Source organism: Ceratotherium simum, chromosome 16, assembly GCF_057802395.1.
Source record: "Ceratotherium simum simum isolate JZ-2026a chromosome 16, ASM5780239v1, whole genome shotgun sequence".
Classification (NCBI taxonomy): Eukaryota; Metazoa; Chordata; class Mammalia; order Perissodactyla; family Rhinocerotidae; genus Ceratotherium; species Ceratotherium simum.
In genome coordinates this window covers 39,130,053-39,156,651 of record NC_141915.1, presented here as the reverse complement: position 1 = coordinate 39,156,651, position 26,599 = coordinate 39,130,053, and the positions used below count along the sequence as shown (strand labels likewise).

Genomic DNA, 26,599 nt, shown 5'->3' with positions numbered 1-26,599 from the left:
TAAGAGCTGTTATTATCTCCATATTATAGATGAGAAAACCAAAGCACAGAGAAGTCAAATAACCTGTTCAAGGTCTCCCAGCTAGTAAGTGCAGAAGCAAAGATTCAAACTCAGGCAGTCTGGCTGTGGAACCCGTGAAACCACTTGTCTTACATATAATAATCATTGTAAACCAATAAAATTTACTTAAAACTTTTTTTGTAATCACCTTACCATGGGCCTAACCATAATTATTGAAAGAAAATTTGCCTACAGTATCAAAATTCCTTAATAGATCATAGACTTATGGTCAAAATTAGTAGTATCAGAAGCCTAGAGCAGGGTACTATTCAGGAGCTCTCCAAAAATATTACGTATTACCGTTTTCTGTTTTGAAGAGAGGGGTGTTCAGTCCGTCCTCCTTCATGGTTTACTTTATTGTTAGAATAGAAAGGCTCTCAAATGTGATACTCAGAAGTTGGGTTTCAATCAGATCATGCTTTCTCATTAGATACAGCCGTCATTTCTAATGGATTGTCAATTGATATTGATTTCTTATACTTCAGCTTTATTTTTTTTTTCAACTTCTGTAGTAAGTAATTTGTAAGCAAACCTGTAAATGTTCTTTGGTACTGTCATGCACACACCACCAAACTTTTACAGAAAAGAGCTACTTTTGATTCCCCAGTCTTGTGGTTGGTCTTTAAATTGGTGTTTAGCAGTTCCTGGATAGGAGAGTGGCTGCCAGCTCAGTTCCCCTCCCCACTGGGCCTCCCTGGGAACCTGTGGGAGGAGACAGGAAACTTATGGGTATTTTTTCATAAGTATGGAGTTTCATATTTGCGACAGGCCTGTCATTAACCAGTCCCTTCATAGCATTTTTAAAAGCTGTTTAAATCCATGTGAACCTACATGTAAAATGGGGAAAGAAAATAATTTACTTTAGCAAGCTATTAGCCGAAACAGAGTATTTATCTCTGTTTCCTTTGTTTTCTAGGAGCAGGCTGCCCTGGGGGGGGGGGGGGGGGTGGTAAGCAGTATGCCATCAAGAAGGCTTTTAAATGCATTTCTCATGCATTTTGGCATTAACTACAAGCTTCTATTATATTCTTCTGCTTATATCACCCTGAAGTGTGATATTTTCAGGACCACTTGATGATGGCTCTGTGAAAATGAATGGCAAGATCTGTATACAAACTTGCTTAGCTGTTAATGTCACTCTATATTATATAGTCCTTAGGGAATAGGAGGTGGTTTTCTTAAATTCTTGCTGTTTTAGTAAACCCAGTTTTCAGGGACAGAGGGCTTGACTTTCACTTTGTTTTTTTACAGAATATTAGAAGTGGCAAGGTGTTCTCAATTAACAGATGTAGGCTTTACCACTCTGGCCAGGGTAAGTATTTTCTCCGGGTTCTATAAGTCTTGTTCGGGATTTTTATTTCAGAAAAGTGAGCAATGAGGGAAATGTGGAATGGCAGCAGAATCAAGGGTGTGGGTTATGGGGGAACTCTGTGGCTGGTGTTCTGAGTGTTCTCATGCTACAGCTACAGGCCTGTAGGATACAAACTGCTCTGGAAATGCAGACATGCATTGGAGGACGTGATGCTCCTTCATGAGACTTGATTTTCCACATTTTCATAAGATGATAAACTAAGCAGGGACTTCCTAGTGCTTCGTGAAAGAAACTTACTTCATTATTTGGTATGCTACTGGTGGATGAGGGTAATTTTGGAAGAAACATGTTCTCCTGTTTATTTGTTTGTTTGTTTGTTTTGTGAGGAATATCAGCCCTGAGCTAACATTCAATGCCAATCCTCCTCTTTTTTTTTTTTTTTTTTTGCTGAGGAAGATTGGCTCTGAGCTAACATCCATGCCTATCTTTCTCTACTTTCTGTGGGACGCCACCACAGCATGGCTTGACAAGCGGTGCGTTGGTGCACGCCTGGGATCCGAACCTGCAAACCCCGGGCTGCTGAGGTGGAACGTGCACACTTAACCGCTTGCTCCACCGTGCCAGCCCCCCATATAAGCCTGTTTATTTTATTTTATTTTTTTTAATTAATTTATTAATTTATTTATTTATTTTGTGTGTGTGTGTGTGTGAGAAAGATCAGCCCTGAGCTAACATCTGCCAATCCTCCTCTTTTTGCTGAGGAAGACTGGCCCTGAGCTAACATCCGTGCCCATCCTCCTCCAGTTTTATATGGGACACCGCCACAGCATGGCCTGACAAGCATGGCCTGACAAGCAGTGTGTCGATGCACGCCCGGGATCCGAACCTGTGCCGCAAGCAGCGGAGTGTGCGCACTTAACTGCTACGCCACAGGGCTGGCCCCCATATAAGCCTGTTTAAATGGAGAAGTTTTAAGAGATTTTCTGTATTCTCCAGAAGATTTTAATACTTGGAGTGGTTTATAAATCACTGTATAATAGTAATATTTAAAATTATACTGTCTTTGACCAGTGTAATGGAACATGGGGAAGGACATTTGCTATCAGGCAGATTGATGGAATACTAATTGAGTGGGGGGTGGCACAGGGCATAACTAAATGAGGATATAAAGCTTACCTTCCACCCTTCCAAAGAAATAATTTTCATTAGATTAGTTATGGTTGAAAGGATCTCTGTGTTAGCTCAGTATTAGTGTTCAGCATATTTATTCCCTTGGACTTGTAAGATGTTAGACACTTTAAATGTGGAATAATTGAGAAATTTATCTGTGATCAAGGCCTTTTAAAATGTGTAATTAATGGAATAAGACAAAGTGACGTTAGAAAGACACTAACTCTGAAATTCTTAAGATTTATTTCATCAGTATATTTATACTACTACTTTTGTTTTCTGGCCTTAAGTTTTTCTCATATTTTAAATGTTTGGTTTTGTATTTTGTAGAATTGCCATGAGCTTGAAAAGATGGACTTGGAAGAGTGTGTTCAGGTAAGATTGTGGATTTTTACTCAGAAATACAGTATGATAGAAACTTACATAATACAGGCACATCAGGACATTCCCTACGCTAGTGTAGCGCCTGGCAGCACTGCTGGCTCTCTGTTTATTGAGGTGTCCTCCACACATACCAGGCCGAGGTGCTCATGGTGTATGTGTTAAGGAACTAGGAAAATACAATCAGTAAGGTTGCCATTGGAAAGAAAGAAGACCCAAGCGTTCAGGCCATAACAACGTCAAGATGTTTTCTTAGACCTACAGGGTTGTGATACTAGTAAATAATTAAAGCCTCATCACACTGATATATAGCACTGCCCTTTTTTAGCTTAACTGGATCCTGGACCCCATAGATCATCAGCCCTAGAGACCTGACTCCATATGGAACCCTGCCCTTTGGGCAGGCAGACTGACCATATACCTTCTTATCAACAATTTCTTTTATTACCAATTTTAAGAGCTTGAGATTATTAGTTGATTGGGGAGAAATGTTGAAGGGAGATGCCTAAAAAGAAAATAGAGCAATGAATTTTTTTAATGGTAAAAATAAAGAAGATACTTCGGTAAATATAGAGGTTAATTTTTTCTAAATTATTTGTTATCTGGACACTACTCAGCAACTATTAGTTCTTACTAAACTAAAACTTGTTCACATCCATCTATGTTTTGCACATGCCTGAGTGTCCTGTGTGTCCTTTCCAGTGTTAGTACTTCTGAGGGATGTGCACCTGCCTGCCCACCCCAACTCCCCACCTTCTGCCATTTCTTAGTCCCTGTGAAGCTATGTAAGTTATAATCATCATCATCATCTCAGAATTGGAGAAGTATTTGAAAAGAGGCACTGATTTACTTTCCATCCTAAGATAACTGTAAAAGACTGTTCTTCCTTCCTGAATGTTCATAGTTAACCCAGATTCCAGGAGCCCCTTTCTGCCACCCTTGGGAAAATAACTGACACCCAGGTTATCGATCCTGAGTTGGCTTATGAAATAGAGGCCAAATATCTAAAAATATGAGGATGTTCCTACATTGATTTTTTTCATGGAGCAGTGTCTTCTGATTCTTTTCTGTGATGGTTCTGAGGAGGAAGAACAAAGTCCAGTGGGAAGAAGTTACGAGGGGACAGATTTTCCTTGATTTCAAAAACAAAACAGAATTTTCAACACACATGTTCAATGGTGAAGACTAGAGATGACTAGATGTGTTCAAGCCTAGTCTGGATATGTTCTCAAAGAACAGGTTCAGGTAGCTGATGGGATTTCAACGTTAAGATTCTGTTTTTTGATTATTGCTATCAAGATATCAGTCTAGGATACAAATGTAGTCAAGAATAAGGTACGGTCCATGAGTATTTTTGGGATTATGCCTAAAATAACTTATGTGTTTCTTTTAGATAACAGATAGCACATTAATCCAACTTTCTATACACTGTCCTCGGCTTCAAGTATTGGTGAGTTTGACTTTGAAAGTTTTATGTGTTTATTAGATTTAATCAAAACCCAGATCTTGCTTTCCTCTTGGTGTCTGGCTACCATTTTGGGAAAGCATATGTCTCCAAATCGTCAACTTACAGAGGACCAAGGGAGGACCTGAGTGAAGGGGGAAACTGCGATAGGAATGGAAAAGTTAAATGTTTTCTGTATCAATACTTGGATATTGAAACCCGACATGGAGAGTATGAGTTCTCCCCCCCACATGAATTATACTCCAACCTGAATGATGTTTAAATTTCCAGAGATCCAGGGGCCGAGATGGCCCAAAATACAATTTGCTTCACCTTGGGACCAAATGTTCCCATAAATCAGAACCAATCAAGGCTTTACTCGAGGAATTTCTCTGCTACTGCTTCCAGTAACACTATGGGAAAGCATTCTGCTTGACTACAGTCATGCATTGCTTAACGACAGGGATACCTTTTGAGAAATGCATCATTAGGTGATTTTGTCATTGTGCAGACATCATAGAGTGTACTTACACAAACCTAGGTGGTCTAGCCTACTACACACCAAGGCTATATAGTACTAATCTTATGGGAACACATTGTATATGTGGTCCATCATTGACTGAAAGGTCATTATGTGGTGCATGACTGTATTCTGTATCTAGGCTCATTTTTGGTGTGTTTGGTGGCACTAACCAAATTACAGTACTATACAAAATTAGGTCAAGGGTTCTGAGTTTCGAGTGGAGGAACCAGGGATTTAAGGAAAATTGGTAAAGTGAAGAGATTTATGTGAAGAGGTAACCACACTTGACAGCTGTAAGAATCATCTTCAGTTAATTAACTGTTTGGCCATGCTCCTGTACCAGGTATTCAGTATTTAGTCCAAATTCCAGAAAATTTTGTGCAGGAAAAGCTTCAGTTCCACTTGTCCCTATAGAGAAGAAAATGTTAATTTGTGTGGGGGGTGGATATCTTATTTTGTTTATGAGCTATTTCACGTTCATTACATGAATTCACAAAATATGTTTAGAATCACACGCAGAAATGTTAATCATTTATTGTCAAAAGCAGAACCCTAGCAACTAATTTTGTTTTCTTCATTTCACCACATGGATCCAGTGATGGCTCCACATACATCAAAATCAAACCAGAAAGGTCTCCTTTCCGATTGTACACAGGCCTCTGGCTAGAAGAATGCCCTAAGATATTACAGTGTCCTTCCTTGCTCTATTTGGCTGCAGAGTCTGTCGCACTGTGAGCTGATCACAGACGATGGAATTCGTCACCTGGGGAACGGTGCCTGCGCCCATGACCAGCTGGAGGTGATTGAACTGGACAACTGCCCACTAATCACAGATGCATCCCTGGAGCACTTGAAGAGCTGTCACAGCCTTGAGCGGATAGAACTCTATGACTGCCAGCAAATCACACGGGCTGGAATCAAGAGACTCAGGGTAAAGATGGCTGTGTCACTCTCTAGCTCTAGTGTTCTCAGCACTCTTTCCTTCTTTCTCCCTCCCCCATTTCCTTTTTTTTTTAGATTTAGATTCCAGATTTTTATATTTACTTGGACATTTAGCAAAGAGAGAAAAAAATTGAGAGCAAACATAAGGGTAGATAGTTTTTACCTGTTGTTCCAGATGGAAATTTAGTAGGAAAATACCCACTGAAGGGAAGAAAAGTAGGTCTCCTCCCAGCAGAGTCTCTCCGGTAATGTCCAGGGCTTAATAACATGCCCAGAGTCAAAAAAGCACATGCTAGATTTTGGGGTTTAAAGGAAAGAAAGGAATAACAAAATATTTAGTCACATGGGGTTTAAGAATTTAATTTGTATTTCCTTTCACATCAAACCCCTTTCCTGGAGTTCTTATTTTTTAAGATAACAAATGGATCAAGTAGTTTTTTACCCTTTTTTTTTGCCCCATCCTCCATAATAGAGAGACCCATGCATAGCCAAATGGTTGGAAGACAGGTTGCCAGCAAGGAGGTTATAAACGGCTGGATGAATCTATATGTTAGATTATTCAGCTCAACAGACATTTATTGGAACATCTGCTTCACACCTGGTCTGGGAAAGGCACTGTGCTTAGTTAGGCCCTTATAACCAACCTATAAAAAAATCCATGTTGGCCATATGGCCTCTGAGTGCATAAAGGATACCAAACCTCATCTTGAGTTCAGTTGGCCTCAGTTCCTCCTCTCCCTTCAGACCCAGGGGACTGAGAGCATACCTGCAGTGGGGAAGCCTTGTGGCCATATTTCTTGTACAACAGAAGAGAAGGAGACCCATGGGTCGACTAGAGCCTCTTCCATGGCCTCCTTATACTAGGGTTCCTGGACCCGCCTAGCTGTCAGGAATCTCTTCCATCCCTGAATCCTGAAGAGTCTTTATCTGTTCTTCACGTCACTTAGCACTTTTCCACTTTTATTTAGCTGTTTACGTGCATGTCTAGACTCTAAGTTCCCTAAGAGCAGGATCTCCATCTTGACCATCTTTGTACCCCTCTTATGTAACTAGCACAGTGCCTTGAACATAGTAGGAATTCAGAAACTATATATGTAGTAAAATCTAGAAGCATGTTGTTAAAGGAAGATAATGAGATTTTTTTTAAATATCAGAAGAAACGTTGTCCACAATGATTGGAAAAAATTATTATTTTAAGCTTTTATAGTTTCTTTCAACTATGGGAATCCAAGTAGGAATCCCTTTGGGACAGGTTAAGAGAGTAGTATGAAGTTTTCGCCCAGTTTTATTATTATGGAAATGTGTGCCAAAGTTATGTGAGCTGATTTGGTCATTTAGAATAACTTGGGATGGTACAAATAACCAGGCCTCTCAACATCCCGACTGGTTGCGCTGCTTTCATGTCCACTCAACCCCTCAGTGTTTTTTCTGAAAAGCAACATTGCTCTTTCTGTTTAAGCCCTCTCAGTAATGTTTCTGTCTTTTTTCAGACCCATTTACCCAATATTAAAGTCCACGCCTACTTCGCACCTGTCACTCCACCCCCATCAGTAGGGGGCAGCAGACAGCGCTTCTGCAGATGCTGCATCATCCTATGACAAAGGAGGTGGTCAACGGTGGTGAACTGAGTATTTAATGACACTTCTAGAATTACCGTGGAGTCTCCAGTGGAAGCAACCCCAGTGTTCTGGGCAAGGGTTACAAAGTGAGGGCAGCGTCCAGATCTCCAGAGCCACACATGCATACACGTACCCACCCTCACCCCCACCTACTCTAGCTCTGTGACCAGGGAACTGAAGTTTGTGCTGGCTTTATCAAGTGGATTGGTAAAACTTAACCATTCCTGTTGGACATGCCCAGAAGAAAATCATAGGCAAGGTAGAAGGAAAGGGGGTATTCCAGCAAACCCAGTGTTACTGCTACTGTGGTTTCTTTATTTTCTTAAGGGGTTTCTTTGGTGATATTGGAGCAGCAACTGCAGTCCTCCAGGGTCAAGGAAAGCATAAAAAAACAATATATGCTGTATCCAGGGACCAGGAAGAGAATTTCTTTGCATCCTATAAATGGTAGTCATCCACTGTGAGATGACTACAGAGCTTCTGTGCTTCCTTATTCCCATGCCAACATGCTGAGCATGCTCACAAAGAAGGCTCGTCCATTCCTCCTCTTGTGTTTTAGTATTTGGCCCAGAGGTTTCCTAAATGGTTGCATTGAAATCGCTGTGGTCCAAATGTGATTACTTATTCACGCAAATTGTCACTCTCTGTAGTACACTTGTGCACCTGTCTTTCGTTCTCTGTTGCTCCCTCCTGCACTCTTGCTCAGTCAGTCATCTGTTTATAGTCTGCTTACTCACACTCAGTTGTTACTCGTTTGCTGCTGTTGTGTTTACAGTTTGCATTTTGAATGATTAGTTGGGGTTGCCAAACATTTTTAAAAGAGACATTATCAATAAATATTTTTTTATTTCTAAATTTTACCATTAGGGGGCCCTGCTGAATCTTTGCCAGTCTGAAGGGAACCTATAACAAAAGCAAGAAAGGTTATGAGAAGAAATTGAGCTAAAACTATTTTGATGAAAACAAACTTTGCCTTTTGGTTTCTGTTATGTCTTGTGATATTTGATAATACACATGATATGCCGAATATTCCACCTACACATTTTCCTTCCATCAAACGCCACTAACTTAGTAAGGAGAGAGAAATGCCTTATTAGTAAAGGGTAGAATGGCAAATTCCAAAACTGAGCCTGAAAGCCCTCACCACCCAAGCTCAGACATGTTGTGTGTTCACTGAAATCTAGGTGTGATCAGCAGCATCTCTGATTTGTGTCTGTAATGTTGTTTTGCTTTAGCAGGAGTGCTGGGAGAGGAGCTGTGCAGTCTAGGTGGTTGGTTTCTGCCCCACCCCCCATTTTAGCCTATCTGGGATACAAGAATGACCCTATAACAGCTGGTCAGCTGTTTGTTCTTGTTGATGGTATCATATCTAATGTTGGAGCCTCAAAGGACCAGAACCTTTTCAGAACCTGTAAACCATATCTCTCTTGTGCTCCAGACTTCCCCATGAATGAAATACAAGGGTAGCCAGGTGAAGGCATTGGGGCAGCAGAAAGAGAACATTGAGGGGAAGTAGGGGCTTTAGTGGCTCGGCCCAGCCTGGTCACCAGAGCTGAGGGCAGGGTGTTCAGTGCTCATGATTCAAAGAGTCGAAGAAAAAGCTTCCCTCCCCTCCAAAACAATCATGGAAGATGAAGGAAATAAAATGAGTTTCTAAAGTACAAGAAGTAGATTTCTAAACCCCAAGATTAGAAACCTTGTGTGATTTTTCATAGGATGACTTTTTTTTTTGGCCTTTTAGAATGTTAATGTGCAATCCACCATGATCTTAGATCATCTTCTGCGTGATGCAGGCTGTTAAAAGGCTTGTTTTAATACTGCAGGTGCTGGCTGTACAAGCATATGTAAGAATAATAAAGTGTTGTTTATTTCTCCACAAGCAATCAGATGAAAGGGTCCTAGAAATCTGTACTTTCCACCATTATTTAACATGTTATATTTCTTTTAAATTCTATTTTATTATTATGCCCTTTCAAAAGCTCAAATTACTTGTATTTTTTATTCCCCTTTCCGCTTATCCTCTTTGCCAATTACCAGATAAGAAATATACTTTTTAAAGTGAGATTCGCTCTCCTGGCTATACCCCACACATACAAATGTACACACATGCACACACACTTCCAGATGTGGTTGATAATATTTGGGTCCCCAAGTCACTCGTTCAAACAAAACTAAAAAGAAATATTTAGGGGCCATCTGCTCTAACGTGTAATTTTTTTTATAGTGCCTGAACAAATTGGCCATAAAACCCTAATTGATTAGTGTGTGTGGATTTGAATTGCCCAATAGTTGAGGCTATTAAGGTATTTCTTTACTTAAAAATATATGTAAGTTTAAAACACCCTATTCAGGGCCTGCCCGGTGGTGTAGCGGTTAAGTGCGTGCGCTCTGCTGCGGCGGCCCTGGGTTGGGATCCCGGACATGCACCGATGCACCACTTGTCAAGCCATGCTGTGGCAGTGTCCCATATAAAGTGGAGGAAGATGGGCACGGATGTTAGCCCAGGGCCAGTCTCCCTCAGCAAAAAGAAGAGGATTGGCAACAGATGTTAGCTCAGGGCTAATCTTCCTCACAAAACAAAAAAACCACGCTATTCACCAGTACATGAACGTCTCAGAAATGCTATTGCTCTACTTAAAGACCTACTTAAATGCAGGTCCATGTGGACTTGCCCAGGCGATCTCTGCCTCTTTGGGACAAGAACAGAGTCAAGTAAGAGAATAAAGGCCCTGGAGTGTGCAGCACTGGCTTGTATATGGTCAGGCAGGAGCCTTGTTCTTTTCTCAAGAAAACTGCAGGCCCATCAAACTTGGAAGGAAATATATTTTTATGCCAATCTGCAAGCTATGCCAGCTGATGAAATGTACCAGGAGTTTGAGAACCCAGAACATGGTAAGTTCTGGTCAGGTGGAAAGGGTCCTGATATCTGAACATAATACTTCCTGTCTCAACATCAGAGACACTTTTGAAAATTCAGTAAGGCTTCAGAGGTGTAGGAAAAACTATCCTTAGGAAAAACTGTTGGTCTATTTGTCTGACTCCAGAGCCCCTCCACGTTATGCCTTCTGTAATGAAAAAATACTGTTAACAGAGAAGAGATTTGGGATAAGAAGGTACCCAGCTGTTGCCATAAACCTGCAGATAGCCAGAAGGAATGATTGCATTGCCTCTGGAGAAAGTTATTAAAATCCAGATCATCTCTTTTCTAAGCAGCCTTTTCCCCTTACATTTTCCAGCATCGTTTGTTTGCTACATCAATATCTTTTATATTCTCTTCATCAGACCCAAAGTGATGCCAGTTTTTTTTTTTTTTTTTTGCATTGACTTCTCCCATTTCCTTCCTACGCCCATCCTTGTCCTCTATTTAAAGCCTCCATCTCACTCCCAATGATGCTGCTGATTTATTCTCAAGTGTCTCCAGTCCAGCTTCTTTTTTGGGTCCTTGTCCTGATCTAGGCAAACTACCCTGGGCAGTCTTGAATTCAGTAACTGTCATGTGGCTCAGGCCATTTTTTAGTGAGTGGTCTTTGATGTCTGCTTACTGAATTTGAAATCAAACTGTTGGATATGAGGAGGAAGGGGATCTGGCGTCATCCTGTTTTCCAACATTTGGAATATGAAAGCATATTGTGCTTTATGTAAAAAATGTTTTCTCCTCCTATTCTGCTGTTTAGTGGATGTAAAAGTATTTCTTAAATAGTTTTTGTGAATTTAGACATCCATTAAGTTGATTTAGCAGATATCTAAGTCAGAAATTCTACGTATTCCTTATATCATACATTAAGAGGGAAACCTGGTAAATATTTTCATGATGCTTTATTTTGGGCTTTCCAGACTGTGTGAACAGTTCAATGTAGCTATAACACTACAGCAGTCAAGTTCTTTTATTTTTTTTTTTTTATTTTTTATTTTTTTTTAAAGATTTTGTTTATTTTTTTTATTTTTTCCCCCCAAAGCCCCAGTGGATAGTTGTGTGTCGTAGCTGCACATCCTTCTAGTTGCTGTATGTGGGACTCGGCCTCAGGATGAACGGAGAAGTGGTGCCTCGATGCGCACCCGGGATCCGAACCCGGGCCACCAGCATCGCAGCGCGCGCACTTAACCGCCAAGCCACAGGGCCGGCCTCTTTTATTTCTTCTAACTGCCTTGCAAAATGCATTGTTACTGGTTTGATAGCCCACTAATGCCATGAGGGGCTAAACAAAGTACGCGATGGGACCTGTCTTGGTTTGAAGTGGTTAGGAAATGTGCGACTGTCCCTTGAGAGAAGAAGGTGGTTTTCTACCTGCCTGTGGGCTGCATGTTCTTAGAGGACGGTGTTGTTCGGAGTGGAGGAACACGTGCAGATCACAGTTGACCCTTGGCCATTTAATTACTGTGCTGAAAGTCACAGACTGCTCATGACAGTTGTCCCAGTGAGAGAGGAGGAGATTAAAGGAAATTGGTCTATTCTGCCTTTTCCCTCCTTGTGTGCATGATTTAAGGTTAGGTTTCTATCCCCATTGTGCGTGCTGCTGACAGACTCTTTCAGTGGTATGCTTTGAGCTTCTGGAACATTTTATAAGAAGATTGCCTTCTCTATCTGCCCACAGTTTTAGGATGTTTAACTACCTGAAACCCAGGCAGTGTGAATCAGCTGAGTCTTGTTTGAGAAGAGGCATAGGATGTTTGATTGGAGGTCTTGAGGCAGAACCCTCCCCCTTACAATGATCTTGGACCAAAGAACTCTAAAGCACTAGAAGGGTGAGGGGAAATATGGAGTCTCAGCCTCTTCTCACCTTTATTTCTGTCATAAATTTTAAGATTCTAATTGTAATTGTAAGATTGGGAGATACAGAAAACTGTATAAGGTCATGTCAATAGGGTATAATTAACCCAGGTAATTTGGGAATAAAATTTGGCTGTATTTGCTATATCCAGATGCCCTAACTTAACATCTTGTTCTCCAGCAAAGAACATGCTGCTCTAACCTTGTCCTCTCACTTGGGACAAACTTTCCACCTGCCAGAAACTACCATTTGAGGCGAGTTTTCTGCATGAAGGGCTTCTGCAGCTCCCCTCCTCCCGCCAAGGCAAGTCTACCTATTTTGTCTATTGTTATCCTTAGGAACATTAATTCTGCATCTCTGAAGCCTTTGATTCCTAGGAAAGTCAGTAAGAACCTCTCAACTGAGTCTGAGTGAATCTTTGGAGCCCAAGAAAGTTACACTTTTCTGCAGAAAAAAATTTGTTGGACAAGCTCACATGTGGAATCTTAAGAGAAATTCCATAATGTACTTCTTCCATCTCTGCCTCATGTGTTTTTTGAGTAAGCCCTTGGTAGAGTTTGGTTCACAGGTATTGCGTCTCAATGCTTCCTCAGCCAGGGTGGTTTGTTTTAGGAAAAAGAACCATGAGCAACCAAAACTGTATCAGTTGGCCCTTTCTATTTTCTCTGTTTTGCAGTGTCTTGTTTTGAAGAATTAGGGTGGGGAAATGGTAGATAAGATTCAAAGCGAAGGAGAAAATCAGTTTTGGAACTGGGGTAATTTGCTTCAGGTACAAGCATCTGTCGTGAATATGTCGCAACAGCTGCCTCACATGTGGTCGATTGACTTTCCTGTTCATCTAACAAACTCCATGCACTTCTTAGTGGCCAGGAGGGCTTCTACTTTCCACACACCTAACCGGAGTCATCTGATGGGGATTGGTACCACCGAAAGAACCACCATTGCTTCCCAGCTGATTCTGGGCATGGTTTTCACTGGGGCAAGAGCAGGTAGGCAGTAAATGAGAATCCCCACCCCGAGAAGAGATGGGAAAAGAGAGGTGTCTATACTGCAGAAGAACCCAGGGAAATCTTTGAAGTGATGTCTTTTTTTATTAAAGTTGAAGAAGGAAACTTGGCCCCACTAAGTTTCGCTTGTCTTTGTCTCTTACTACTTCTTAATTCAAATCTGTATCACACTGCTGCTCACACACACGTGTGTTTCTTATCCTAGCCTAACCCTTCTCAGCCCCTGAAGTCATTATTCTAGTTTGTTTCTCTTTTTTATGGCACTAGTGAATGAGAACCTAAAGTCTTAGAAAATTCTAACTTGAAAAGGAGTCTCTAACTGGCATGGTTTGATTAATTACTTTACTTTTTTCCCCCTGCAGACGTGAATGATTTTCTTTCCTAGTGCTATATAATAGATCTGTAATAAGTGAAACCTTTGCTGCTACTTGCCTAGGTTTACATTGCTTTTTTCCTTCCCTTAAGAATAATTGATCTGTGCTTCTCTGATGACTAATTTCTAATAATTGCAGGAAGAGGTGAGCCTGAGATTTCTTCTCTTACTTCCCTCCTCAACCTACCCCCAAATTACACATTAACTTCTAACATATACAGCATCCATGGGAGGGGCTCATCGAAAGCTACTTGTGTCTTTTCTCACCGTGCTGCAGCTCTCAGAGCTGGCCCCTGAGGATCTGTAACTGCCCAGTCCGAAGGGTTAGTGTATGGGAAGAAAGGCCTTCTTAATTTTGCCTTTCTCCATTCCATTTGTGTGACTCAACCTTCACATGCCTCCCACTCTGTCCACCTCCTTTTTCCTCCTGGAAATTGTTTCCAAGTAACCTGCCTCGCATTTCCCAACTGCTCTCCTCACCTTTGCCCACCTTCCAGTGACCCTGAGGGCACAGACCTGACAAATGTGGTCTGTGCAGGGCTCTGAGGACTGTGAGGACTACTCTTGCCTGTTAGACCCTGCTTGGGGACAGAGATGGGTGGGTGAGGGGTGCTGTGAGAGAAATGTTTATCTTCAACCTGGCTGTTTCATCTCTGCACCACCCCACCCCACTCCCTTTAGAGGATAAAATGCAGAGAACGGTTGACTGGCAGGGTCTGATCCCAGACATCGCTGTCTGGCCTAAGCCTTCCCCAGCCATTCGGCCTACCCTGGAGTGCTTCAGTGTGTGGGAGCTGCTGCTTACTTGTTTCCCCACCAGGCCTACCCCAAGGCTTAGCCAGTCGCTGGGACTGACACAGTTCCCTACATGGTGGCTTAACACCAGGTTCCATTAGCTGTCCAAGTGACTGTGTTTCCACTCAATACTTTTGGCGCTTGAGGATGGGGGGAGGGAGGGTTATTTAAAATAAATAAAATCCAAGGTGGCAGTAGAGGATTCCTTTTGCTTTAAAATCTTTGGACTAAAAAAATATGTTTTTTATATATAAATATATAAAGTAAATTGTTATGTAACTATTATTGTTTCCTGTATGTTCTAATTTGTTTTATGATGTAATTAAAGGAAATAAGCTGTGAAGACTTTTCGTTTTGCTGCAGAAATAGCCTTACTTGGAGCTGTGATTCTTAACTTCTTTGAACCCTAGAACTACAAAGGCTCCTGAGGCTGAATGACGGGGCTTCTTTTTGGCATCTTTATATTTTTTAAATATCCTTTAATTAGTACTCTCTATTTATTAATTATTTAATAGCCTCTATTTAATAGCTCTTTATTAACCTTTATTTAATACCCTGAACTCCACTTGTCTCTTAAAAGAAATGGAAGGCATAAATCAGTTTCTAAACACCTTTGCCTTAACTAATTTGATACTGACAGTTCAACCTGAGTCCCTTCCCTGTGCAGAGCATTGCCCTTATGTGGACTAGGGAGAGAGAGAGGATGGAGTGGTGTGATGATTAACCACACAGGCTCCGAACTCAGATTGCCTGACTTCTGCCCACCCTTCTGATCTCAGCCAGTTAACCCTTCTGTCTCCGTTATTCTTTGGTAAGGTGGGCATAACAGTACCTACTTCAGAGTTGTGGAGATTAAAAGAGATAATAATGCACATGGTAAACACATGTTACCGGCTTTTATTCCCTTCCTTTCAACAAGTATTTCAGTATGTAGTCTGTGCTAGAAGCTCTAGACTGAGAGATACACAAAGGTTAATGCAACAGGGCCCCTATCCTTTTGGTGGAGATGAGCAGTGGAGCCAAATCAGCACCCTAAATTGAAATCTCAGGTGTCTACCCTGCCATGAAACACCCTGGAGAGCCCTGTGGAATCGCAGGCCCCACTTGAAATCCACTGATCCTGCATGAGATCAAGGCCTGGTCTGGACTGGGCATCTGGGGCCAACATAGTCCCTTCCAATAGTGCAGTTGTCCATATTGAGTCAGCCTTGGACATGAGGGAGGCAGTTTCTAGGTCTTTGAACTTCAAAGGATAAGCGAACTTCCCTTTCCCCCATTCATTGTTAATTAATTCATGTAAGTGTTTAGAGCCTTCCTCCTCCCTACCCTCCCTAGCCAGAGGCCACCTGTTTTTTTGTGTGTGTGAGGAAGACCAGTCCTGAGCTAACATCCAATGCCAATCCTCCTTTTTTTTGCTGAGGAAGACTGGCCCTGGGCTAACATTCGTGCCCATCTACCTCTACTTTATATGGGACACCACCACAGCATGGCTTAACAAGCGGTGCATGGGTGCGTGCCTGGGATCCGAACCGGCGAACCCCGGGCAGCCGCAGCGGAGCGTGCACTTAATTGCTTGCGCCACCAGGCTGGCCCTGCCACCTGGTTTTAAGACCAAAGATGATCAGTCAAAGATGATCAGTAAATGATAACTGAGGTAAATGATTAATAAGAAATTAAGCAGATAGTTTAAAGAGGCCACCTTGGCCTGTCTTCCACTCCATTTGTATGGGTTTTCCCTTTTCAACATGTTTGAAATTTTTCATAATAAAATTTTGAAGGAAGGGGATGAAAAGAAATGAGCACAATAAGATATGACCCAATATCACTTACCTTTTTTAAAAGCACTTGATTTAATATAAAATTGGTTTTCTACATGGAAAAAGAGATGCACAAAAAAAATCAGTTTCAGGTGGATTACAGACCTAAAAGTGAAATGCAAAATTAAAATTTAAACTTTGAAAAATATGCATAGGAAATTATATTTATGACCTTAATGTAGGGAAAGATTTAAGACCTAAAAATTAAAAGATTAATAAATTCAACTACATATTTTAAATAAAGCCCCATAGCCTCAGGGTTCAAGAATAGCTATAGTATTTCCCAAATCTCTAGAGCTGAAGTTTTAAATAAGTGCAGTGATTGATAGTTGAATGGTCTTTTGAAGGCTTTAGTGATTCGTTTTTGCCCAAACTAATTGAAAAAAAAATCCAGCCAGATTTATTTATTTCTCTGTCCCAGACTCCATCCCTTGCCGTACTCTACAGTTTAAGCGGAAGACGTTTCCCCAGGAGGACCATAACACCAAGAAAATTGAACGACATGTTAAATATATGTCTTTTAAAAATAACTTTTAATTTAGAAACAGGAAGGGCTGAATAAAATTTTAAATACGAATTAAAACACTCAGTTTTCAGCAGCACTGTTGGGGCAGAAGCTCCTTATCCATATCACCAGGCTTTTTTCCTCACAGCTTTGGCCATCTCAGCTCAGCTTGGGGGGCTGTGTCCTGGGTTCCAACAACTGTTGCTGCTGAGCAGAAAGAAAGGTGAGCCTGGGGGCTGCTTGCCTCCTCCCCACGGGTAGGACACATGACAGTTGGGCTCTTCAGCTGGAGCCCAGTGAAGCAGCCGAGGATTTTAACAAGGCTTCTGGTGAACACAGGGCTCCAGAGAACCAGGCTGGCACTGGTCTCCTTGCAGCAGGGTGCCCCTGGGCCTAGGTCAGAACCAGGTAGTAGCCATCTGGATTCTGCACTGAAAGCAGTAAAAAGGGCACCATTGGGATGAGGCACCAACGACCACTACTGGGCTGCTCCCAAACCTCCAAGCTGCCTGCACTACATCTGCCACACCCAAGTGTTCTTCCAAGCCCACCTGGAATAAACCTCTTTAGGAAACCTCCCTGTGTGCTCTATAGCTTAGCAGGTATCTGAATAACCAGACCCACAAGTCGGAGGTGCTCTGTGCCAGGGAACGTCCAGCACGCACCTGCCCTTCTGCCCTGTATGATTTGGGGGGTGGGGGTGGGGGTGGGGGCGGCTTACCTTACCCTCTAATAAACTGCCTGACATTGAAACTGCGGCATTTTTTCTCTCATGAAAATGCATTTACTCAGTCACGTTTTTCCTGAGCAATAAATAGCGATCTTTTAGCTATCTGAGTCTCTGTCCCTTTCACACAAACAAAGCTGGCCTTCAGCAAATGTTTACCAGTTGATTGGGACACTGCTCCCCCCTTCCCCCCAACACATACACGCACCTTCAAGAAACCTTTTAATCTCATTGAGACGATATAAATACAATCTTACCCTTTCTAGGTCCTGCCAAACACAGTTCTTCTAAAACCCCTACCTTTCTTCACCACAGCCACAAAGTATGATTCATCCTTAAGATTCTGAACCACCTGCAAGGGAGAAGGGGTCACTAAGGCAGTTCTGTTCTTAGAGCCAAACAGAATAAGCTAGGGCAGGGAGAGGGAAACTGGGCCTGAGGTGGATGAGTGATCAAGGCCTTTGTGGGGCCTTGCAGGGCACCGCTGCCCATTTACCTGGTCACTGAGGAGAATGAGGATGCCCCCAGGGCCCTGGTGGAAAAGGCGGTGGATCTGATTGGCTGGGAGAGCCAAGCGCTCCGCCAGTTTCCCCATCAGCTCCACAGCACTGAGTTCATTCAGAGAGATTTCTTGGTAAAAGCCTGGGGGTGTGGGCAGCAGAGAGGCAGAGGTCAGTGGGGGAGGGAGCCCCAGATACCAGGAGGAAGGAGGGGGCAAAGTGACAGCCTCATGGGGAGGGGCAGGGGTGGGAGGAGAAGGAGTAAAGAAGGAAAAGCTTATAAATCCACTTAGTCTTCACCTTTGGGGAGACCTCACACTGAGGGGAGCCCCCAGTTTAAAGAGGAGATGGGACACCTATATATGAATGACTGAAACCCAAATACAATAACAATTATAATGTTCTGATCCCTCATACTAATAGAATGACAAAATCAGATGGGGTTAGGGAGTAGAACATGGTGGAGTAAACCCAGGGAGACATCCTGGAAGGAGAGGACTAATCTGGTTATGGAAGACAGGGGAATGCCAAGGAGGGCATCCCGGGTCCGAGGAATGGTGGAGCATCATCCTCTCCCGAGGCCAGAAGAGGTTTCATGCAGCCACACCTGAATTTCTTGTTTTCTGGAGAGAGAGGCTAGAACCTCACCTGAGTCGGGGTTCTCAGGAACCTCGTTCTCTTGCCTAGAGGCCTCCTGAGCCACATATAAAGTCAGCCGATGACGGATGGGCCTGGGCCAGGAAAACAGTCTATGTATCAGCCCTTCATACCTGAACTAACGGCTCCCACTTATAGCCACCATAAGCCACCTGGGAGAGTCCCCGCCTCCTCCCAAGTCTCTAGGGAGAGAGGTCACCAAGCATTTCTTAGACATTTAATGCAAGTTGGACCTAGGGGGAGAGAAGATGAGGAAAATCGATCTCTGTCCCCAGAAATTAAGTCATGCAGATGGGATGGCCACAGAAAGAAGAGGTCACAGGAGCCTAACTTTTTAGCCCAGCCCTGCCAGCCTTGCTCTGACCTCAGGCAGGTCACTGTCCTTCTTGGGCCTGAGTTTCTTCCTCTGTAAAAAGAGGCAGTGGAACTAAGTGGTCTTTTAGGTGCCTTCCAGCTTGAACATTCTATGAAACACCACTGCTAGCTGAGTTGGTAAGTGCCACTACAGTGGGAAGGGGACCCTAGTTGGCAGTGCCCAGCACCTGTCTCTAAGAGTATTGAAAAGGCGGATCCCATCGGCAGCCCCGCAGATCTGGATAAGGTCCTGGCGGGTAAGCTTCAGCAGATCAGTGCCTGCAGGGTCAGACAGGGCCAGATTAGGGAAAGAGGCCTGGGATCAAGGGTGGCAAGGAACACCGTCCAATATTAGTCTACGAATAGCCCTAGTATGTCCAGACATGGGAGTCAGACTTAGATTCAAATCCCAGCTCTGCTGCTTGCTAGCTTTGTATCCTTGGGCAAGTTATTTAACCTTTCTGAGCCCTGTCCTCAAGGGATAGTGTATAAATTATATAGGACAATACATGAAAAGAGAGCCTAGCAAGCATAGTGCCTGGCAACTTTCAGCCCTAAATAAAAGTTAGTTGAAGGGCACACAGCAAGCCAGGACAGAGACAGGCTTCCTGTCTGACTGTCCTGCCCTCAGTCCCCTACAGGTTTTGTCCCTGCCAGACCTGAGCCTCACCAGTGAAATTGGCCAGCATCCGGCAATAGCTGGAGAACCGGTGTCGATGCAACCACTGCTGCGTCTCTAGGATGGAGGCTCCAGGGTTCAGATCCTGAGGCATAAAAAAGGCGATCCAGGTAATACCATGGACCCATGGACTGAAAACAAAGGGGAGGGGAAACACAGCCCCTGCCCTCGGGACCCCAAGTCTGAGAGGAGAGGCTCATCCTGCCCACGGGAAGTGCCCAATCCTATCAGGAAGTTTTGCGATTTGTGGCCATACTGCATCTGTCCACCAGGGGGCAGGGCCACCCTATTCTGGAGAGCGAGATGAAGCCGCTGAGAAGGCTTTGGGATAGTGGGTTGAGAGGGTTGGAAAGGGAAGACTCACTTCAGCTGGGCTGCCCCCCAAGGTGTCCAAGGCGAATGGTGGTGAGGAGCAGAGTCTGGGAGGGTGTAGAGAGTCAGGGGCTCTGCGGAGCAGTGCAGCCAGTCTCCCGCCTCACCACTATTCCCCAGGCCTGCCCTGGGATGCGGAGCTTGCTGGGTGCATCCCACATATTCCCCAGAAGGCACCTGGCTGAGCCTCTTCACCCGCCTCAGCCACACGCTCAACCCTGTCCCTCCCCCGATGCCAGGGCTGAGGAGCTCTTCCCTTCACTCTCACCCAGAAGAGCTGATGGGAGGTGCTTATCCCACCTCACCTCTCTGGGGACAGGAGCTTACAGGAGTAGGGGGATGTCAGAGCCTGAGGGCTGAGAGGCGAGTGGGGCTCTGCACTGGGCTCTGGCCACGGTGGACACTGTGGGTAAACAAACAGCAAGGTTGGCCTGGACAGTCCGAGTGCAATGGTGGCTGTTGGCTCACCCCCCTCCATCTGTATCTTAAGAGCTGACAAGAGACCTGCCTTGGGCCAGACTTGGTCCCTGCCCTAGAAGGAGTCCCTGACACACAGACAAAGTTTCCACACAAAGGAAGAAAGTAAACTAGCCTGCAGATCTGTCTGGGATAGTTGGGGAAGGCTTCCTGGAAGACCTAGCCAGAAGCAGCAGCAGGAAGGGAGGTGCTCCAGGCAGAGGGAGCAGAAGTGAGGTGGCAGCGATAGCAGGGCACAGGAGAGGCAGCCTGGAAAGTATCAGCTCCTGGAAGTCTTGAACGACAGTGTAGTTTATCCTTGTAGAAAACCAGTGGAATCACTGTGGGGCTGTGATGTTCCTGGAGCAGTCACAGCCCTTGAGGCCTCAATTTCCCCATGTGTACGGTGAGGATCTTTTCTCTAAACCTCCCCTCCTGCCTCCACCGCCCCAACACACACACCTCCACGAAGACCGTGCTCTCACAGGCGACCTGATACTTGTGTCTCTCATGCAGAGGCTGTTTCTCAATCTTCTCCCAGTCAGTTTTCAGTTTCCGGTCAGCTCCTTTGGGCTACAGGAGGGTGACAAGGAAACAAGGAAAGGCCCCCTCTATCTGCCCACTTCTCGTTACAGAAGGGACTCTAAGAAGGAGATCAAGTCCCATCCCTCCATGTACAGAGAAGGAAACAGTCCCAGAGATGAGGATCGCAGGCTGAGCGTCCACAGCAAAGCAGGGCCAGAATCCACACAGACAGCAAGGCAAGGTGACAGCCCTCAGAGGGAGGTGAAAGGGGCCCTGGTTCTGCCTGTACCTTGAACACCTTGATGAGGCAGCCAGCCGAATGCAGGTGCTCGGGCGGAAGCTCCTTGTCACTGGGCTTGAAAGTGTCGATCTGGAGGCGGAAGGGAACGCCTTTCTCTCCACCCTTTTTCCGAGGTGTGAACTCAGTGCTGATGCAGTGAACCTGAGGTGAAGAAGCAAAGAGAAAGCAGGGTGACTCCAGGTCCCACTCACATTCAAGAGATTCCACCTAAAACCTCTTACCTGCCTGTCACCTGTCAGCCCTTACCACAGCAACTTTCCATCCCCAACCAGTGTCTATTTTTAAGCGTCACTTTGTTAGGTTCTTTCCCTTGTTGGAAATCCTTCCATGGCTCCCCATGGTTATGGGATGAGAAGCAAAGTTCCTGACCCTGGCGTGGGAGCACCTTAAAGAGCCAAGTCAAGCCTTTCTGCATGGCTGCACTCTCTTACCCATCAACGAGCCCACTGACCCACCTAGCCAGCCTGATCACGACCCCCAACACACCTGCAGAGTTCTCCTGAGAATCCTCTACCTGGAAAGCTCTCCCTGCGCACATCTGCGCCAAGACGTCCCCTTCTGGCGTAGGACTGCCAGTCAAAATACAGTGTGCTCAGTTAAATTTGAATTTCAGATAAATAATTTTTTAGTGTAAGTGTGTCCCAAGTATTGCATGAGACATACTTATAGTGAAATACATATATATATACATATATATATATATATATGTATATATATATAATTCAAATTTAACTGAGTGTCCTGTATTTTATTTGCTAAATCTGGCAGTCTACCCCAGGAAACTTTCCTGGCCCCACCTCACACAGCCTGCAGCCTGTGTTCTGCCTGGCCCCAGGATTCCAAGGGCAGGTAGGGTCTTCCCCTCTGTTCACACCCACTGCCCACTACAGCCCTCCCACAATCCTGTGAAGAACAGTTCAAGGGGCTAACTTTATAGGTGGGGAAACTAAGGCTCACAGAGATTATGTGACCTGGGCAAGGTCCACGCTAGGAAGTGGTGGAACTGAAATTGTGCCACATTGGCCTGACTCCTAGTCCAGCTGCTTACACCATGGCAGGCACTCATAAAAGGGACTTTCAGGTGACTTTTGGCAATATTGTTTGATTATAAAGGGAAATCTATTCAACATAGAAAATGTGGAGATCGTCAAAAAAATATGAAGACGAATATAGGCCTCTCCCATCTCTCTACTTCTCAGCGATCGCACTGTTAACGTTCCAGTATGGTCTCTTTCTATCTTTTCTCTGGGCAAGGGAAAAAAAAAAAAAAAAAAGACTTGTGTATACACACACTTTTTTATTTTTACAAAATAGAAATCAAACTTTAAATACAAGTTTGTCTTCTGCCTTTTCTTTGTTTATGGGAAAGCAGTTCTCTTGTCAGTAAATATTTCTCAGAGGAATCATTTTGTTTTGTTTTGTTTGTGAGGAAGACCAGCCCTCAGCTAACATCCGATGCCAATCCTCTTCTTTTTTGCTGAAGAAGACTGGCCCTGAGCTAACATCGGTGCGCATCTTCCTCTACTTTATATGGGATGCCGCCACAGCATGGCCCAACAAGTGGTGCGTGGGTGCGCGCCTGGGATCCAAACTGGCGAACCCTGGGCCGCCGCAGCGGAGCGCGCCCACTCAACCACTTGCGCCGCCAGGCAGGCCCCTCAGAGGAATCATTTTAATGGCTACACAATTTCCATCGTAAGCCTGTACTAAAACATTTCAAAGTCAATCCTCTTCCGATGGGCATTTTGGTTGTTTAAAATCCTTCAAAAACAGTGCTGCCGTGAATAGCTGGTAAATATATCTATGTGTACGTATTAAACACTGCTATAGGATAAATTTCTTAAAGTGGAACTACTGGGTAAAAGAGTATGACATTAATTTAATGTTTTTCCCATGTGCCACCCTACCTACAGAATGGGTGCACCAATTTGCATTCTCAGGATCTGAGGGTGTCTGTTTCTCCAAACCTTACCATTAATAGTTTTTTAAAAGTCTTTTAAAAGTCTTTAAAGTCTATGTATGTAATTTTAATTAGCATTTTATGAGGTTGAACTGTCTACATTTACTGACAATTTGTATCCTTCTTTATAAATTGTCTCATATCCTTTTCCCACTTTTCTATTGAGGTTTCATGTATTTTTTCTTATTGATATGTAAGAACTTTCTATATATTTAGGATATAACACACTATATGTCATATATGGCAATTATTTTTCCCATTTGATGTCTCCTTTTAATTTTGCCTACGTATCGCAGACCATTACTTTTTATGAAACCATGTTCTGTCCTGCGTTTGGCAGTTTCTTCCACTGCTTAGTGTTTCACAAGTCTTGCTCTATGGTGAGATTCGATAAACATTTATCCATATTTTTTTCCTGAAGGTGCTTTCTGGTAGTGATACATTCTTATTGTCCGCTCACCCCCACCCACACTCACCTTCCTTTCCCACCGAGGCTGCTGCCACCCCCATCTGACCTCCAGCCTCCTCCCAGTCCCAGCTTCAGACTCACCTGTAGGAAGAGGGAGGTCCTCTTGGTTGGGTCCCAATGAAACTCCACCATGTTGAGCTGTGAGGGCAGGACTTGGGGTTCTATCACCCCCATGGACAGGGGCACATCTGCAGGCACAGGGTGGCAGACAGGGAGCAAGTCTCAGCCCTCCTCACCCACAAGGGCTTCCAAGCCAGAAGGTGGCCCTAAAGGGTCCCTGGTCCCTCCCCACTCACCAATGTCCAGGATGCGGTCCCCAGGCCGGCTCCATCTCCACCCTGCCAGTTGCTGCTGCTCCGTGTACTGCAGGCGCCGGTCGTGGAACACCACACGCACCACGCTCTGCAGGTACAGGAGGGCACGGGTCACAGGTCAGAGGGTGCCCGAGCATTTGGGAACCGATTTCCATACCTAGGGTAGGCCAACCCCACCCTCTCCCCCACCTTGCTTCCCACCCCCAGGGGGCATAAGGACTTAGAATCACTAGATCCATGTCCAGATGCCCACCTGCCACTCACAAGCTGTGAAACTAGGGAACTAACCTAGAGACCCTGAGCCTCAGTTTCCTCATCTGTAAAATGGGGGAGTTAATCCCTTCCCACTCTTAGTCACTCTACCCATGTCTTTTCTTTGCAGCACTTATCAATTTGCAATCTGTAAATCAATTTGTAATTGCATGTAATTTGTGTAATTACATGTTCATCTCACTCAGTAGAACGCAAGCCCCCTAAGGGAGGGAACTACCTATTTCTTTACTGCTGAATCTCTAGCCCATAGAATAGTTTCTGGCAAAGAATGGGAGCTAAATAAACAATTTTTTTGAGAGAAGAAATCATGTGTTGAATAATGCTATGTAAATGTACTTCTAAATCCTGGTTCTGCTACTTACTGGCTCTGTGTCCTTGAGAAAAGACTTAACCTCTCTGTGCCTGTTTCCTCAACAATTCCTGCGCCCTGCTGAGCTGTTGTGAAGGTCAAATTAACAAGCGGACTTGAGGGGCCAGCCCGGTGGCGCAGCAGTTAAGCGCGCACGCTCCGCTTCGGCGGCCAGGGGTTTGCAGGTTCGGATCCCGGGTGCACACCGAGGCATCACTTGTCAAGCCATGCTGTGGCGGCGTCCCATATAAAGTAGAGGAGGATGGGCATGGATGCTAGCCCAGGGCCAATCTTCCTCAGCAAAAAGAGGAAGATTGGCATCAGATGTTAGCTCAGGGCTGGTCTTCCTCACACACACACCAAAAAAAGTGGACTTAAGAGGGTTCTACTTGACAATGACATCACAGTGATGACATTGGCTTCCCTCCCAGAGGGACAGTTATACCCAGCCCTTGCCGGTTCTGGGAGGGGATGCACCTACCTTCAGCACCTGGGGGCACTGGGTGGTATCACCCAGCTTGGGGTTCCAGAGCATCCGCACCTCATAGGACTGGCCTAGGGAGAGATGAAGAGGGTGTGTGAGCCTCACTCTGAGGGGCAGAGATGGTGCTTGCCACCCCCAGCCCACCCTGGGCCCAGCCTCCCAAGCCCCTTTCCTTCCCCAGGCCCAGCGAACCCTGGTTCAGGTAGGTGAGGGTCTCCTCTTGCTGCTTCATGGCCGGCGAGGTGGCTGCACAGAGCACATATTGGAATGCAGGGCAGGGAGGCTCCGTGCCGGGGATGTTGGGCAGCTCTTCCTGCTTCAGGTAGGGCAAGGGCAGGGACTCCCTGCCAGGGAGAGGAGGGCACCGCCAGCTTTCTGCCCTGTCCACCCCATCCCTTGAGAGGCTTTGACTCTCTGCCAGCTCCTCCCTCCAGGGAGCCTACAGTTTCCTGTGGCAGGAACCCCAGCAGCAGCCAGGGCCTAAGGGGCCCCCATTCAGCTCCTCTGGCCTCGGGGAGACCTCCCCTAAGATGCAAATCCCAGATACTGCTAAACATCTGCAAACATCTGCCATCAATTACCTGCGTGCAGCCTCAGGGCTTGCCTGACACCCAGTAAATGCCCCAAAAAAGTGTCCTGAGGGGTAGGTGGTCAGGGTGTTTGAGACATCCTGGGACCCCCTAAACTCCAGGTACATTTGACCACTTCCCCACCCCAAAAGGCACCCAGAGCACGAAGCCCACCCACTTGAAACAGATGGCCCTACCATGTCCACCTCAACTCAGACCAGGGCCTGCGTGGGGGCTGGGGGAAAGGGATCTGGCCCTTACCTGAGCAGGCTGCTTGGAGGTCCGGGGTACAGTTCCCCAGGACTGGGCCACAGGTGCTCCGGCTGGTTGTGCCAAAACAGCATCTTGGAAAGGGAGCAGGGCCAGCTGTGTGACAGAGAGCTCTGCACTGGGTTGGGCTGGACCCACTGGGCCGTCCACCTGGGGCCTCAGCCTTTATACACAGAAACATATGCATAAAGGGTGGAGCAAGGCCCAGGGCCTCTCACTAGCTGAGCACCCAGGGCTTTAGGAAAGTCGAGACCCATGAGGCAGCCCAAGCTGGGGGGGCTCAAGAAATGACGTCCCCAGGGCTCCCCACCAATCATTAACTTGAAGGGGAGATGGTGATGCAGCAAAACAAAGTCATGAGGATGAATGTGCACTCCCCCGCCTTCCCCAAGAGGCCCAGGGACAATGAGGGGGCACACTCAGTCTTCAAGATGGGCTCCAGATCCGCAAGCTGTGCAGAGTCCTGGAAACCATGGGCCTGGACCCCTCACATGACCCCCTGAGAGGAGCCTGTCCACTCCAGGGGACAGGACAGGCAGACACACAGCATCACATGGACCTACAAAGGGCCTTTGCTCCCCACTGGCCTCCCTCCTCTCCCCTACTGCGCGCGCGCACACACA

At 45.1% G+C, this 26,599-nt stretch overlaps 2 protein-coding genes across 7 annotated transcripts in view; one reads left to right on the top strand and one right to left on the bottom strand.

Annotated features, from left to right (window-relative positions):
* The window catches only part of FBXL20 (F-box and leucine rich repeat protein 20), a 115,221-nt gene extending 100,476 nt beyond the window's left edge, over positions 1-14,745 (top strand). For all 6 annotated transcript variants that reach the window (XM_014790743.2, XM_087441086.1, XM_087441085.1 and 3 more), the window contains 5 exons: positions 1,312-1,372; positions 2,873-2,917; positions 4,317-4,373; positions 5,609-5,821; positions 7,323-14,745. In XM_014790743.2, the coding sequence (XP_014646229.1) occupies positions 1,312-1,372; positions 2,873-2,917; positions 4,317-4,373; positions 5,609-5,821; positions 7,323-7,430 (484 nt within the window). In that variant the 3' untranslated portion in view covers positions 7,431-14,745. The remainder of the gene's footprint in view (positions 1-1,311; positions 1,373-2,872; positions 2,918-4,316; positions 4,374-5,608; positions 5,822-7,322) is intronic.
* Positions 14,746-16,841: 2,096 nt separating this feature from the next.
* Positions 16,842-26,120, bottom strand: LOC101389390 (transcription factor CP2-like protein 1). Its single transcript, XM_087441090.1, has 15 exons — positions 25,968-26,120; positions 25,330-25,481; positions 25,135-25,208; positions 24,014-24,119; positions 23,799-23,905; positions 21,277-21,429; positions 20,925-21,035; positions 20,312-20,409; positions 19,999-20,053; positions 19,626-19,719; positions 19,144-19,234; positions 18,593-18,675; positions 17,941-18,086; positions 17,745-17,796; positions 16,842-17,148 (listed from the first exon to the last, which is right to left on the bottom strand). The coding sequence occupies exons 1-15, from the start codon at positions 26,048-26,050 to the stop codon at positions 17,111-17,113; spliced, it is 1,443 nt and encodes a 480-aa protein (XP_087297216.1). The 5' UTR covers positions 26,051-26,120; the 3' UTR covers positions 16,842-17,110.
* Positions 26,121-26,599: the final 479 nt, after the last annotated feature.

Coding starts and splice junctions, on each gene's coding strand:
- LOC101389390 (XM_087441090.1), bottom strand. CDS start 26,050: ATGCTGTTTTGGCACAACCAGCCGGAGCACCTGTGGCCCAGTCCTGGG. Junction 25,482..25,967: donor CCTCCAAGCAGCCTGCTCAG/GTAAGGGCCAGA, acceptor TCTCCCTGGCAG/GGAGTCCCTGCCCTTGCCCT. Junction 17,149..17,744: donor TGTGGCTGTGGTGAAGAAAG/GTAGGGGTTTTA, acceptor TACTGCTTTCAG/TGCAGAATCCAGATGGCTAC.